This window comes from Erpetoichthys calabaricus, chromosome 4, assembly GCF_900747795.2.
Source record: "Erpetoichthys calabaricus chromosome 4, fErpCal1.3, whole genome shotgun sequence".
Lineage (NCBI taxonomy): Eukaryota > Metazoa > Chordata > Cladistia > Polypteriformes > Polypteridae > Erpetoichthys > Erpetoichthys calabaricus.
The window spans coordinates 155405643-155421004 of record NC_041397.2 but is presented as its reverse complement, the minus strand read 5'-3'; the positions used below and the strand labels follow the sequence as shown (position 1 = coordinate 155421004).

Here is a 15362-nt window from a genome sequence, read left to right as displayed (position 1 = left end):
AATCTCTACTTGCTTAAACTGAAAAATTCTTCAATCTCTCCTCATAGCTCATACCTGTTCATCACGGAATAAGTCTAGTCACTCTCCTCCTGATTTTCTCTAGTGCTACTGTGTTTTTTTATTTATTTATTTATTTTTTTGTAAAATGGGTGAACATGACTATGGCAATAAAGCTGAATAAAAAAAAAATAAACCGCTAACCTTTACAAGTACCATACATTTAAAACGGCTGTTACAGACTCAAATCAATTACATGAAATGTATGTAGGAAGTGCCCAGAATCGAACCAGCAACCTCTTGATTATGAGTCAGCAGTTCTTACCACTGCACCACCCAAGTAGTCATGTCAGCATCGTACCTTAATCCGATTTCGTTTTGTTCAGTTATATCTTGAATAAAAGCACACTAGTTTTGTTATATTTGTACCTTTTGTAAAAGTGTTAATTTGATATTTGGACTTCAGTCTTCACACATTATACACTTCATGTCAAAATTTTGTCAGTACTATAACATGAAAAAAGTTTATTTTAGGTATGTGTTCATCATTTCTTGCCTCGCATTTCCTGTCATCCTACATTTACCCAGATCGTTGCAGACATGGAACACACATGAAATGCATGTATTCCAAATAACAGTATACTGTATTATTTACCCACTACAACTCCAGATCTCACACACAGATAAGGAACCTTGGCTTGAGCTGGGAGAACTTTTTGCCTGCGAGCTGAGCTCCGTCAGGGCTGGGGATTGGACAGCAGGCTGCTTGCTGCTTCTGCTGATCGACTTATTTACAAAACAAAAGACACTGATGGAGAGGTGTGAAGGGATTTTAGGTTGGCTGGGATTATGAGTCTTTTCTTAGGCTTCAGGAATTCTAGTGTTAATCCTTTTCACTTTTGAGAGGTTTTTGACTTCTTTACTTCTGTCAATGAAGTGCAAGTTCTAAACGTTTGGTGTTTCATTATTAGTGTATTATAGTTCAACGTTACCATTTCTAATACTCCTCACGTTTCCCTTGATTACTATTTTACTTGAATAGTACTGAAAAAATTTCTTTGGGTTATCTTTTGCCTTTTCGGCAATATTGCTCTTCATCTTTTATCATTCCTAATATCCTTGTTATCTGTTTATCATAATCTTTCATATGCCCTATGGTTAATGCTGGAGTAGTCTTATGTCATATGCAACTGTTTTTTCCTTTGTTACTTGCTTTTAATCTTCTCATGTATTCACTACCCAATTTTCCTTAATTGTTTACTGCTTCAAAATTTTGGAGTGAATTTGTCCTACATTATACAGTGCAGTAAAAAACGTATTTGTTCTTTTCGATTACCTCAGTTTTTGTTTATACATAACTAGGGATGCACCGATACCACTTTTTTGGAAAACGAGTACGAGTACTTGCATTTCAGTACTCGCCGATACTGAGTACTTAATAAAAACATGATTTAAATTTACAGGTAACAGCTTTAGTCATATAATTTAACAAAAAAAACAAGAAACTCGTGTAGTTTAGGCAGCTCCGTGTCAGTCATGTAGCGGCGGCTTGGGACATCATATCTGGGCTCCAGAACATGGAGGAGACGCAGGAATCCCACATTTTCTACCTCCGAGAGTGGCTGGTCACTCAATGCAATGTACTCGATAATTGCCTGTGTTATTTTCACAGCACGTGGATTGTCTCTGGACATTTTCTCTCGTCTTGCAAGAGTTTGCTGCAGCGTGGGTTGTGTTGGTTTAGAAGCGTGGGTAAACTCTTTGTACTCGTTGTCGTGTTGGGATTTTAGGTGCTTGATTAAATTACTTGTGTTAAATGCGCTACCTTTTGAGCCTCCTCTGGACAATTTCACTGAGCACAATTTGCAGTCCGCCTTTGTTTTGTCGTCTTCATTCACTTTGAAATAGTTCCACACGGCTGACATGTCTCGCCTCGCCTTCTCCCCGCTCTGAGCTGCATCCGGGGCCTGTGATTAACCCCTTACACGCCGCTCAAACATAGACATTTCTCAGACCGTGGTATCGGGGGACTTTTAACGAGTACTTTAGAAAATGTAGTATCGAGGCCGATACCAGATACCCGTTTCGGTATCAGTGCATCCCTATACATAACACTTAATTGTTTTTGATCTCCACACACATTTACTTTTATACAAAAGACCACCTGAGTAATCACAATACACAGTTTTTAAATTAGAACATTGGACCAATCTAGACAAGCACAGGCCAATCAGCCCAACAAAGCTCACCAGTTCTATCAATTTCATTCTTCTAAAATAAAATTAATAAAGTATTGTTTTGAAACTTCCTAAAGTCCTACTGTCTATCACACTGCTTGGTAGCTTATTCCATGTGTCTATGGTTCTCTGTGTACAAAAAAAAAAAAAAAAAGTTCTCAGTGGTTGTGAAATTTACCCTTAAGTTTCTGTGTCCCTGTATTATTGTTGAACTCATTTTAAAATAATACTGTACTAATTCCCTTCATAATTTTAAGCATTTAAATCATGTCTCCTCTTAATCTTCTTTTGCTTAAAATGATAAAGCTCATCTCTTTTAATCTGTTATCATAATTAATCCCCTGTACCCTGGAGTCAGCTTGTTCACTGTTCTCTGGACTTTTTGTAGGACTTGTATGTACTTTTTGTAGGCTGGAGATGAAAGCTGTACGCAGTACTCCATATGAGGCTTGAGCAGTGCATTATAAAGCTTCAGCATAACATCCTTGGATTTGTATTCTAAACCTGACGTTCTGTTACCGTTCTTAATGGCTTCTGAACACTGTCTGGCAGTTGATAGGGACGAGTCCACTGCACCTCTCCATTGTGTATTTAAACATTTTTAACACTAGAATTCCTGAAGCCTTCGAAAAAATTCATAATGCCAGGGCTGCTTAAATTCCTCAAACCTTGTCATCAGCATCTTTGTTTTGCCTATATGTCATTCAGCACTTGCAGCAGGCAGCCTGCTCACTCATTCCCCACCAAAGCAGCTAAAGTCAAGTCAGACTCAAATTTTCTCAGAGATGAAGTTCTTTATATGGGAGTTAGATGTCTGGAATTGTATAGAGTTAATAATATATTGTTATTTGGTATACATACATTTCATATGTGTTCCGTGTCTACAACAATCTGTGTAAATGTAAGATGACAGGAAATGCAATCTAATAAATGTTGAACACATAACTAAAACAGAAACTTTTTTCATATTGTAGTGGTAATGACAAAATCCTGACGTGATGTGTATAATGTGTGAAGTCCAAATATCAAATAAACACTTTCAAAAAAGGTATAAGAAAACAAGTGTGCATTTATTTAAGAATATACATGAAGAAAAATAAATAATTTATTCAAGAATATGCATGAAGAAAAAAATTATTTAATTTACATGTTGTTGTCAATCTGTTAAAACCAAAGCCCAAATATCAATTGACATAAAGGAGACATGCCTTCCTTGGCTGGTGTAGAGATTAAAACTGCTGCATCATAATGAAGAGGTTGTGGTTCGAGCCTGGGTCCTTCCCACATTTACCTACATTTCGAGTAGTGAGCTGCTATTATTATTATTGTTATATAATAAAAACATACATTTGATTCGAGTCTGTAACACCCGGGGTAAATTGCTACTTGTAGAAGTACATTTTTTTTTTTTTTTTTTTTAATTCAGTTTTATTCTCTCAGTGACGTTCATGTGGTGCAAACTTGCTTCTCCCTGTCTGAGTTGATGGCATTTATCTCCATTCTTTTCACAAGAGCAGCTTGCTACCAGAGCTGATTGACACATTTGCAAAAGAAAGATGCTAATGAAGAGGTGTGAGGGAGTTTAAGGTGGCCCTACATTATATATTTTTTGTAGATTTCAGTGATTCTAGTGTTAATTTGGACCACCTCTATATCCATTCCTTGAAGTGACTGGACATAATGTAGATGCTCTTTGGTGTGGCAAGTCAAAAATCAGTTCCTTGCTTTTGCTGATATTAAGATGCAGACAATTGTCTTTGCACCCAGAAACAAAATTTTCCACCTGACACCTATAATCTGTCTCATCTCTTTTATCAATTTACCCCATACTTGCAGAATCATCTGAGAATTTATTAAAATTAATACCTTTCAAAATTTTAAGGTAAGAGTCCAGGCATTGTTGATTTTCACAAGGCATTATGTATTCTGCTTAGATTCAGAGATTGTTTAACTTAATGTTTTTTCATTGAGAAATTGTCCTGATTTTTTTTTCCTTATTTATTTTTCCCCCCCTGCGATTAGTTTGTAGCACTACTTTGTGGGTGGGCCAGCTGGACAAGAGAACACAACAACAGGACGTTGCCAGCTTGTTGGAAGAATTTGGACAAATTGAATCAATTAATGTGAGTAAAACTGAACAAAAGCTTACAACTGCAGAGCAATGCAGAAACTATACATATGCTTATGGATCTCCTAGTTCTACTTACAGTAGTATCATACCGTAATATTTGCTAATGTTATGTTGAAAGTCTTAGTTTTAATCATACTTTTTTTGCCATGTTCACAGCTAATTAATACTTTTCCAAATATTTTTTCTATGTGGTACTATACTAATTTTAGATTTTGTGAAAATGTACAGTATTGGATACAATCATAGTAATTTAAAGAATGAGATGTTCATTTTTGAAGTTAACGCTGTTTACTTCGTTGTGGTAGGTTTATTTGGTCTAGACTTCTGCTTTTCAGATGAAGCTGAACTTAACAGTTTTAAGATAAAAAGTGTCCTTGAATATCGTAAATTGCACCCAAAAGGGCAGTTCTCCAAACCTAAGACAAGTGCCTTGTACCTTTGCAAATATGTCCTCTCCAGTTAAGCCTATATTGTCTCCAAACATATTGTCTGTGTTTCAATTTTAAGGCTGTAACAGTTAAATTAAATTGGAAGTAATTGCTTTTTTTCAGTATTTACCATGTCTTCACTCTCAACAGTATTATTTTTGGAGTTGCATAAGCATAACAGTACATGTCAGAGATAATATGGAAATGGTTGCAAGCACTCTGAGTGGAAATCACAAATTTGTAATTAAATGTGACTCTGGATATCTAACACAGTGTAACTGAAATAATTCAAAAATGCACAATTTATTTATATTAAATGAAAATATTTTATTGCTGTTCGTTTCATAAACCTTTTCAATATTTCCTGCCTTGTTAAACTCTAATTAGTAGCATAGAGACTGAATGTCAGTATTGTGGTCTAATGGTTGCTGCGCTGTAGCAGACTATCGGTTCAATTCTGTTGTTTTGTGCCTGTTTTTTATCTTGTAAATAGTTATGTCATTTCCTTTTTTTTTTACCAGTCTGTCAGTAGTTCTTTCTATAAAATACTTTATAATATTTGTTAAAAGTTTTTTAATTATGACTGTTAATGCCTTTGGAATTCAATGGGAGATTTGTGTATTGCCTGCTCTGGAAATATCAGGTTGGTGTTTGGCCCTATCTGTCTACAGCTCAGGCATGCAACTACCCAACTACCATTAAGGCCCTGTGTCCTGCTAATATCCCAGATGAATTAAATGCTCAGAAATTAAGGAAAGAGAGGTCTCCTTCAATTATGCTTGAGGCAGAGTTTTAAACCAACATTGCCAAGATTCCTTACGAGCATCACACAGTCCTTGCAAAATAAGCTAGACGAGCAGAGGACATCTGCATGATATCTCAACAAGTACAGTGAAAACCTAAAGTGCTTTACTGTGACCTCCTAGTTTAAAAATACTGACTCAGACACAAAGATTGAAATAGCTGTATTTTTATGTGAACTTAGGGGTCTGCCTATGCAATAGCGATATGTGGTGTAATAATTTATTTTGCGGTGTAATAATAATAATTTGGGAGGCGTTGTCCCCAGTAAAGTGCCATGGAGTTAGGGCACATGATCAATGACTGGGGAGGAGAGGATCTCTTCATGAAGCACTGCATTGCTATGCAGTGGGGAGAAATGTGTACTGGAGTGAAATGATAACACCTGCGAGGTAATTCAAAAGCACTAAAACATGGGATGCCGCAGTGACCCTATTGAAAGGGAACTAAAATAAAGTCTATACATACATAATAACTTGGTGGTTTATTGTGTTTGAGTTATTGTCCGTGTGAGATGTCTTTTAGCTAGTTTGGCTGCATTTCCCTACTTGATCAAGAGTGTCCACAAGATGATGCATTTTGTATATTCAAATATTACAAAATCTGAAATACTTTATCCTAGGTATTTCAGATTAGGGATACTCAACCTGTACAATCAAACTGAAACAAGAGAAACAGCCATATGGAAAACACAAAAAACCTGTGCAAAGACAGTATAGACTGACTAGGATATGCTGACATGTTCAGACACTAAATGGGCGCACTTATAATGTTAGTGAATGTATGAAGATCTGTGAATCTATGATCATTAATTAAGCCAGCGTTTCTCAACCTTTAAGTATTTACGACCCGAGTTTTCATAACAGTTTTAATCGCGCCCCCCCTAACGTTTTTTAGAAACCCTAATAAAATTTATTCCTATATTTTTTGCTGCCGATACACCGCTACAAGTTTAAAATTTTCCTACGAATAGCGAAATTACGCCACATATGGCAACATTTGCGCCCCCTTTTTTGTTACTTCGGGGGCATGCCCCACAGTTTGAGAACCGCTGAATTAAGCAAAGAACTGTCAAAGTGTACCTGATTAGTAAGCCGTGAATCACTAAATGTATAAAAGCACTACTTTTTGATAAACAACATACTTGTCAGGAAAATAAAGTACAAGAAAAGTGAGTTTTCAGCAAAGGATTAATTGGTTAATTCAACAAAATAAAAAGCTGTACTTTGGAGTCATGAGGTTGTTAAGTAATAGCGATCCAAAGCAGGTTGGGAAAGGTCTGAAAAGAATCGTAGAACTGGATTCTATAAAAAGTGTGAACTTTCCAGTGGACAAGGAGCACACGCTTTTAGCAGATGAACCATTAAACTAGCTTTGAAGCCAATGATTTTAGTGCCCATAATGCTTAAGTAAGGGAATTGATTTTTAAAAATACTGAAAATATTTCTGGAATAGAGCTTAGTATAACTAAAGTGAAGAAACCTTTGTGGGTAGATAAAAACCAACAGCGCAGCGGGACCAGATGCCATATCAGGTTGTCCTTTGAAGTCCTTTTTCAAATAGCTCTCTCCAGTTTTTCATTTACTTCTTAACTGGTCTCTGAGCTGTACTATTGTACCTGTGCTGCGGAAACAGTCAATCATTGCCCCAGTTCCTAACATTTCCAGGCCATGCAGTCATTTTAAAACTACAGGCCAGTTACACTAGTGTCCATTCCAATAAACTGCTTTGAACACTTAGTGAAAAACATTTTAATGACAGATAAAGCCTTTTCAAGAAAACCACCAACCTCCACCAAATATACCAGTGCTTCAGCTTATAAAGGCAGAGATCATGCGACTGCGAGAATGAAAAGTGAATTAAAAAAAAAAAAAAAAAAGCTAACCTTTACCAGTATCATAAGTTACACCGGCTGTTACAGACTGAAATCAAATTTATGTTGTTATTCTAAAATTGTAAGAATAAGAGCAGTTCACTTCTCGAAGTGGAGCCGTGCGGGATCGAACTCGCCACCCTCTGATTCCCAGTCAGGAGCTGATACCATTACGCCACCACGGCGGTTGTAGTAAGAGTGTCAATGTGGCATGCTAACGTGGCTTTTTTTTTTTGTGCAGTTATATTTTTGAATAAAAGCGCACGTGTTCTCTTATTTGTACCTTTTGTGAAAGTGTTTCTTTGATATATGGACTTCAGGCTTCATACGTTATATAGTTTATGCCTACATTTTGTCATTTACTATTAGAATATGAAAAACGTTTCTGTTTTAAAAATGTGTTTGCACAGACTACTATAGAAACGGAACACACATGAAATGCGTGTATTCCAAATAACGCTATATTATTTCCACTCTAAAACTCCACTTCAATCCCAGATAATCAAATCAAGGCAAGGCATGAGCTAGGAGAAGTTCGTTCTAAGTCGGTGGGGGGATGGAATAGCTGGCTGCTAATAGCTTGTGTTTATCAGCACATTTAGATGACAAAAGACTCTGGCGGAGAGGTGCAAACGGATTTAAGACGCGATTTAAGGTGGGACGGATTTACGAGTTTTTTCGTAGGCTCTGGTAATTCTAGTGTTAACAGAATTGTTTAGTCCATCTCACATCCTGTGTATGGATATGAAAGGTACCAAAATACCTGGATAGTTTAAATGTAGATTAAAATTATGCACAGTGCTCCAAAAGACCTTCACTAGTTTATTGTATAGCTTAGGAATTAACCACTCGACTTGTACTGCACACATCTAGCTTTGTTACCTAATATCATGTTAACCTTCTAAATCACTGTTTGCCTGAAAATAGTGAATTTTCAAGTGTCAGGTAGACTATTATGTATTTAAATGTAACATTTTATGTAACACTTGTGCACGCCTCGTTTAACATCACCTAATTTAAAAAAAAAAAAAAAACTTGCACTTTAAGCCTTTGCTTCCTGTGTGTACATTACTCCTTGAACTTCAGCTTCTTTCAGTTTAGTCACCCGTTTCTCTTGTGGAACCTTAAGAAAAACCTTCTCCACTTCAAGATAAATAATGTCTTATGCACCTGTCTAATTAAGGAAAGCGGTTATTTCCATGTTGAATGGATAAAAAGGTTGGAGACACAACATTTGTGTTACATTCACCAGTTAAGTGACTGCAAAAATTGCAGATTACTTAAATAGGAGAGGAAGAACAAGACAAAGCCACAGGAGATGATAAAGTGAAAGATAAAATTAGATTTGAAAAGCTGCCATTAGAGGAGATAATAGGAAAGACCAAAAGTCAGTGAGCCATTAGCTCCAGGAGACATAAATAATGTAAAAAGTAAAAGCTTTGCTTTTTTATTTGTGACATGTCTGTCAAAAGCTGTGAAATAACAGAGACAGGGATAGATTGGTTATTGTATGGAAAACATAATGAAGAGTTGTTTTAATCATATGACTCCGGCGTCACCGTGAGTGGCAGCTATTCCAGCAGTTCCGTGTATGACTTTATTTTTTCTACCTTTTTTCTATTTCACTGTTAACTCCTACCACTTTCTTTTATGTGGACTTGTTCCCAGGACACTTTTTACTACTTGGAGATGGATTTTTACACGCCGAGACTCGTCTTCAAGCTTCAAGCGCTGACAACAAATGCCCGCGCCGGCGTGGTTCCCTTTTTACCTGACGAGGTAAGAAGGTGGTATCACAGCAGCAGAGCCGGTGCTAAGATATAAAAGCCAAGCGTTTAGTGAGAAAGTGGCGCTATAAAACTAACACCGATTAAGCAGCCAGCAATCAGGACAAGGTTTCAAATGATACTGCTTGTGACTGCCTGCTTTTATGGTGTTTTAACAGAAGTGATGGAGCTTTCTCTGGACACTCTACTGTGTTCACAAGATAATTAAAACTGAGTTCCTTTCATATGACTAGGTCATCAAGCGAATTGGTTGATAAGTGAGGAGCCTCCCTTATTTTCCTGATAAGTATGTTTCAAGTATACTATATATTGATAGTGGGTTGGTGTTAGATATTGCACTATAGTAAACAGGAAGCATGTGCTTACTAACCTGCTTCAATGTCCATGGGTTCTCGGAGCGATAGACGAGGAAAGGCTTTAACTTCAACCCAGCAACATTTCCTCCCAACAACATTGTGACCCTGTCCTTAAAATCCTTGAAACTTAACGTTGTTTTAGGACCTTGTGAGTATTTGCTTCCCAAAAGAGTCCAGTTTCATCCACATTGAAGATTTGTTCCAGATGGTTGCTGCCTTGCTCAATGATTTCATCAAAATGGTGAAGAAATTTTTCCACCTCTTGTATGTCCAAGCTTGCTGCTTCACTGCTGATACTCCATTTATGCAGTTTGACTCTGACGAAACTGATATGACTTGCCGTAAATGTTTCTGTGATTCTTCATCTTTGCACACCTTCAGAGTCTCAGAGATACTGCATTCCCTGGCTTGAATTATTAAGAAGCTCATCTCTTTTTTGTTTGGATCTGATCATCAAACCAGACTGCCAGTAATTTCTCCCATTCTTAAATGACATCTTGTACTGTGTGGTGCACACTAAAGTACAAATTTATATATGAAATATACAATAAATACTGACCTACTATAGGAATGAGTCTGAGATGCAAGATAAGATGTTTGACGCTGAGACGCTGCTCTGCTGTTTCAACAACCAAAATTCTCTTACAATGTATAATGCTGACTGGTCGGACAGGTGGTCATAAGGCCACGCAGTTGTTAAACAGGTAGGTCGTTAGGTGAGGAGTTGCACAATACGAAAAGGCAAAATATGTGCTATAGGAGTTTTTGATTCATAATCCATAAGACATCCACCTTGGGGCATCAGATTGATGCAGTGAAGGCGCTGTAGGATCTCAGTTACACATTCTGGCCGGGACGACATAAATTTAAAGAGATCTGTACAGTTTATGAATAAGGTTAATAAATCGGCAAAAGTATACATTTACAGTTTTAACTTTCTCTGTTGTGATTAGAAACATAGCTGAAGAGTTGCTTTCACAAATAAGTTAGACACACTTGTTGAAATAAGCAAAATAATACAATTTATTTATAAATAAACATAAGGATAATAGAAGATGGACATATGCAAATATGTAGATATAGATAGACAAAAGAAACAAACAATACAAAACATAAAATTATGAAAGCATAGTTTAATTTTTTCTCTGTTATTGAAAAAGGCATGTAACTTATCAGTTTTTTCTGCTGGCTTAGATAGAACTTTTCTCTCTTATAGGAAAAATGCACACGACTTATGAATCCTGAATTTTGAATTCATGAGGTTAAAATGGATAAGTTCTCTGGCTGGTTATTAAGTTTCTATTGCTGGCAAGTGGCATTCATTTGCTTATAGCAGCTAGCATTTGCTCTGGCTCGGGGACCACCCCCCCTACCACACAGAGTTTTGTATCTCAGTGTGTATGTGAGTGTGTGATGTGCTGCTTTGCCCTGTCCTTTTGGATTTAGGGTGGGAAACGTATAATAGCCAGAACTTATCCTTCACAAGATTATTATCTTTAGTTACAGTTAACACTTGTACCATAGTACATTAACTGCCTTTGTCCTATTAAATTACAGTTAAAAATTCTTGTGTGTCTGCTTATATCCCTTCGGCGATATCTTTTACAGGTACCAAAACTTTACACTGGCTGTTACAGACTCGAATCAAATGTATGTTTTTATTATAATAGCAGCTCACTACTCAAAATGCATAGCACCCGGACTCAAACTCAGAGCCTTTTGGTTATAAGGCAGCAGTTCTTACCTCTACACCAACCAGTAAGGCATAGCAACTTTCTGTCGATTGACATTTGAGCTTGGGTTTGTAACTCATTGACAGCAATATGTAAATTGGATGATTTTTTTTACTTTGGTTATATTCTTGAATTAAATAATATGGAAAAAGTTTCTGATGTGTCCAGCATTTTTTTACCTCGCATTTCCTTTCATCCTACATTTACACAGATCGTTATAGACACAGAACACACATGAAATGCACGTGTTCCAAATAACGATATATTATTTACCCTGTACAACTGCAGGCACTTCACACGTAGACAAAGAGCCTTGAGCTGGGAGATGTTTGTGACTAACTTCAGCTTTGTCTTATGGGATAGCAGACTGCTTGTGCTGATCAACACATTTGCAAAACAAAAGACACTGACAAGGAGAGAGGTGAAAGAATTTAAGGTGGCGTGGGATTATGACTTTTTTCATAGGCTTCAGGGACTCTAGTGTTTAATAGAGTTTTAGACAGAAGAGACTTTATAATATTAACAATTCACTATTTTCATGTTTTATTCTATTTGTAAATAAAGTTTTTAAAAATGATTGCAAAGTCACAAAAATCATTCCATCACTATGTAACCAAGGAGAGGGCAACAGAGTAGCCAAGTGGAGTGACAGTTCCACATGCCCTTCAGCAGAAGCTTGTGAGTACAGTATTGTACATCCAAATCAAATGTTGCCAATGTGTAAAGTTGATAATTACAAAGAAGAGGACATCAGTTTTGAAAAATTATATTATGATATTGAAAAAAGCTTCAACTCCCCCAAACCCAGTGCTTCTTAGAACTTGAATAGCCTGGTGGCAATTTATAAATTCTTTGTGTATATATTTATACAACTTTTCCATGATCATTAAAATTCTTCCATATTGAGGTTTTGCTGATGTGCTGATTTGTAATGTTCTCTAGCTTCTATTTTGGGTTACTTATTGATGTCAACACACATGCAGAATAGAGATACTAGCACCCAGAAGCTGTCCTCATTGTTTCTTGCCTTTTGGCACATTGAAGACAGTGTAGGTCCTCCCAGAGCACCTTGCACAATATCGGAAAAATTTCTTTAATAATTGTGAAATCACTTGTAAATTCAATAATAGAGAGCCTTTAATACAGGTGTAACAAGGCTCCAAGATGTTGGGTGCATGAGTGGGTATCAGTTATAGCCCACTGTTTTAAATTAAATAATTTGTTAAGTATGAATTTCGTGAGCTTGTAGTCTGAGACATTGACACAGTATTTAATTAATATTTTTCTGGGTCAGCTTTCATTATTGAAGCTGTATTCTCTCTGTCCAAACATATGACCCTCCACCAGCTCCTCTCTTTTCTTTTTCTTTCTTCCTGCTTCTTGACATAGCCATTTGAAACATAGAAAATGTATCTGTGAAAGTAAAGCAAGCTACAATCAAAGTCTTCAAACTTTTAAAGAACACAGAAATATTTATAAATTTGTAATTAACAGTCTTAATTATATAAATTAATGTAGATTTACTTATTCTTTGAATATTTTGTTGTATTTCATCATGAATATATGATATTAGTACTTCAAATATTTTGGAAAATGTAATGATTAATTAAGCAGTCACATTATATTGTTTTCAGCAGATTGCATGGTGATTTTACAATAACTCTTTTAGGGCTAATTTTTTTTTTGTTTCTTTTCTCCCAGGGCTGAATATTTTTCCAAAAACTAACATTTTTTAAAAAAGAACACAAAGCAATTGTTTAACATATCAAATCAACAAAAAATATTTACTTTTGACAAATGTTACTGTCTTGCATGTTGTATGAGCCTGCATACTCTATGATTTCACATACATATCACATACATTTTACACAGCAAAGTCTGATCTCGCTCAAAGCAGCCAATTTCAGTCATTGCCACATTGCACTCCTTACAATACGTGTTGCTTTGGTGCCTATTTTTCAATTGTCTGTTGCTGCACTTTCTAACATATATTGTTAGTGTGTACTGTAGAGAGACAAGTCACCCATTTGCCATCATGCCATGCCACTGCCACCAAGTTTTCTGCCAGCATGAAAACCGTATTGTCACCTCTTTTCATCTTCTGAAACTTTATGAACTTTATGTATGGCATTATAGCCTGGCTCACCCCATGGGATTTGCTTCTGTTTATTACAGAAGTGAATAAAACTTTGCAGCAGCACGTACCTAAGCCACCAGGGGACAAAACACGTTTGGACCAATGCTCCCTGAAGTTATATCACCAGTTCTGTCTCATCTCTATTTGTAATGCCACAGCGGGCTTCATCTCGTCTTTCGTTGTGGGTTTCCACTTTGAAAAATGAGAATGCGATGCAAACGCAGCCCGCGATTCAAAAAAAATCTCTGCCTACCTGTTTGTCTCGTCTGACAGTAGCTGAAAAGCAGCATCAGGAGAGAGCAGCCAGAGTACAGCAGCTGGTGATCTGCCGTGTCCAACAGCAAGCCATGCCGTCTTGTAAACTCCGGTAGCCAGATCAGCTCTCAACGGATCAATGTCTGTGTATTTATCCCATGCGAACCTTGCCTTAGATGCATCGGCTGCGCGAAGGCACGCAACTGGCAGCAGATCCGCTGGCGCGGCATCGGCTGGTGTCTGATCAGCTGATGCCTGCTTCTAACTCTCTTGCTCGATCTCCTGATCACTGCCAATAAAGTCCGATTCTGAAAAATCAAGAGTCCGACTCCGCGATAATGCGCAAATGTGCATAATGCGAGTGTTTTCTTTTCTGCACTTGCTTCGCTGCCTTTTCACATGTCGGTGCCATCTTGCCTGTTTACATTTCGCAACTCACGCACACGCAATGTTTATTTGCCGAGTCAACGAGTCTAGCATTCCTCCAAGCACAGAGGGAATGCCTGTGACGTGACAGTGAGATTTGTCGCCATTAACAGCTGATTGTCGCCCTCTATCCCTGCCGCCTTCAACCCCTCCTGTCGACAAAAGTCGACATCCGCCCTAAAAGAGATAGTATGCACCCATTGTGTTTGCTGCTCGATTCTAGGGAATAATTTAATCTGATAAAGATAATGGTGCCTTACATATTACAGAGGAGAGAATTTTACATAGAATGGAACAAACCAAAAAAGTTAATTTTACCATTCCATTGATGCTGTATTCACTTGCTGTGGTGCAGACAGGAAATGCAGTACCAGATTCCCACATGTACATTTCATGTGATCACACCTCTGGTCTTCTGGTCTTAGTTTTTGATTTTTCTTCACAAAGAGGTTATTCCCCAAATACATTTTTTGTATGGATCAAGCAGTAAATCAGCATTGACTTCAGTCCCACCCCCCCTCCCCCCGAAAATCTCCAACTTAAAACCACTTAATACACATCATAAATCCTTGCTTCAAAGTTTCCCACAGCATTTGAGTGCAGCATTACTTGTGATATACCAGAATGATGCTTGCACAATAGTAGTAAGCTAAAATATAAATAATCAACCAGAATTTGTTTGCCATACCATGCTCCGGTACAGAGGATTTCAATATGGCAGCAGGAAAACGGCATTTTTCAGATTTTTGATTTCATGTAGCAGTTGATTTTCGGAACATAGCTCATGTACTTCCATCTAAATTATGTCCACAAGCTGATCTTTTTTTCTTTGGTCAGCAGCACGTTTAATTCCTGGGAATCCACAAGCTCTTTTATAATCTCCAACTGGAAGCCTGCTTAACCATTCTGTGGTTAAAATTAAGAGTTTCCTTTGAATTGTCTAGTTGTTTATTTTGTGAATGTTGTGCTTCAGACACTTCAAATGAGTATTCTGCCGCAATATAAAGCTCATTTGGTAGTAATGGAAAAGTATATCCAAGAACACAAATATTAGAGTATACTGTACATTTATATGCAAACATACTGTGTATTGAGGAACTTAAAAGAAAGCTGCATCTTCTGTCATTGGTGTAGTGCCCCAGTGTCAAGGATTTTGCCGTCATCAGAACGTGAAAACACACACAATACGACTAGCAATATG

The 15362-nt window shown here is 37.1% G+C and overlaps 1 protein-coding gene across 2 annotated transcripts in view; it reads left to right on the top strand.

Moving 5' to 3' along the window:
• LOC114650326 (SR-related and CTD-associated factor 4-like) overlaps positions 1-15362 on the top strand; it is a 381518-nt gene that overhangs the window by 209533 nt on the left and 156623 nt on the right. For both annotated transcript variants that reach the window (XM_051925744.1, XM_051925743.1), the window contains exon 13: positions 4257-4357. In XM_051925744.1, coding sequence (XP_051781704.1) covers positions 4257-4357 — 101 coding nt within the window. The remainder of the gene's footprint in view (positions 1-4256; positions 4358-15362) is intronic.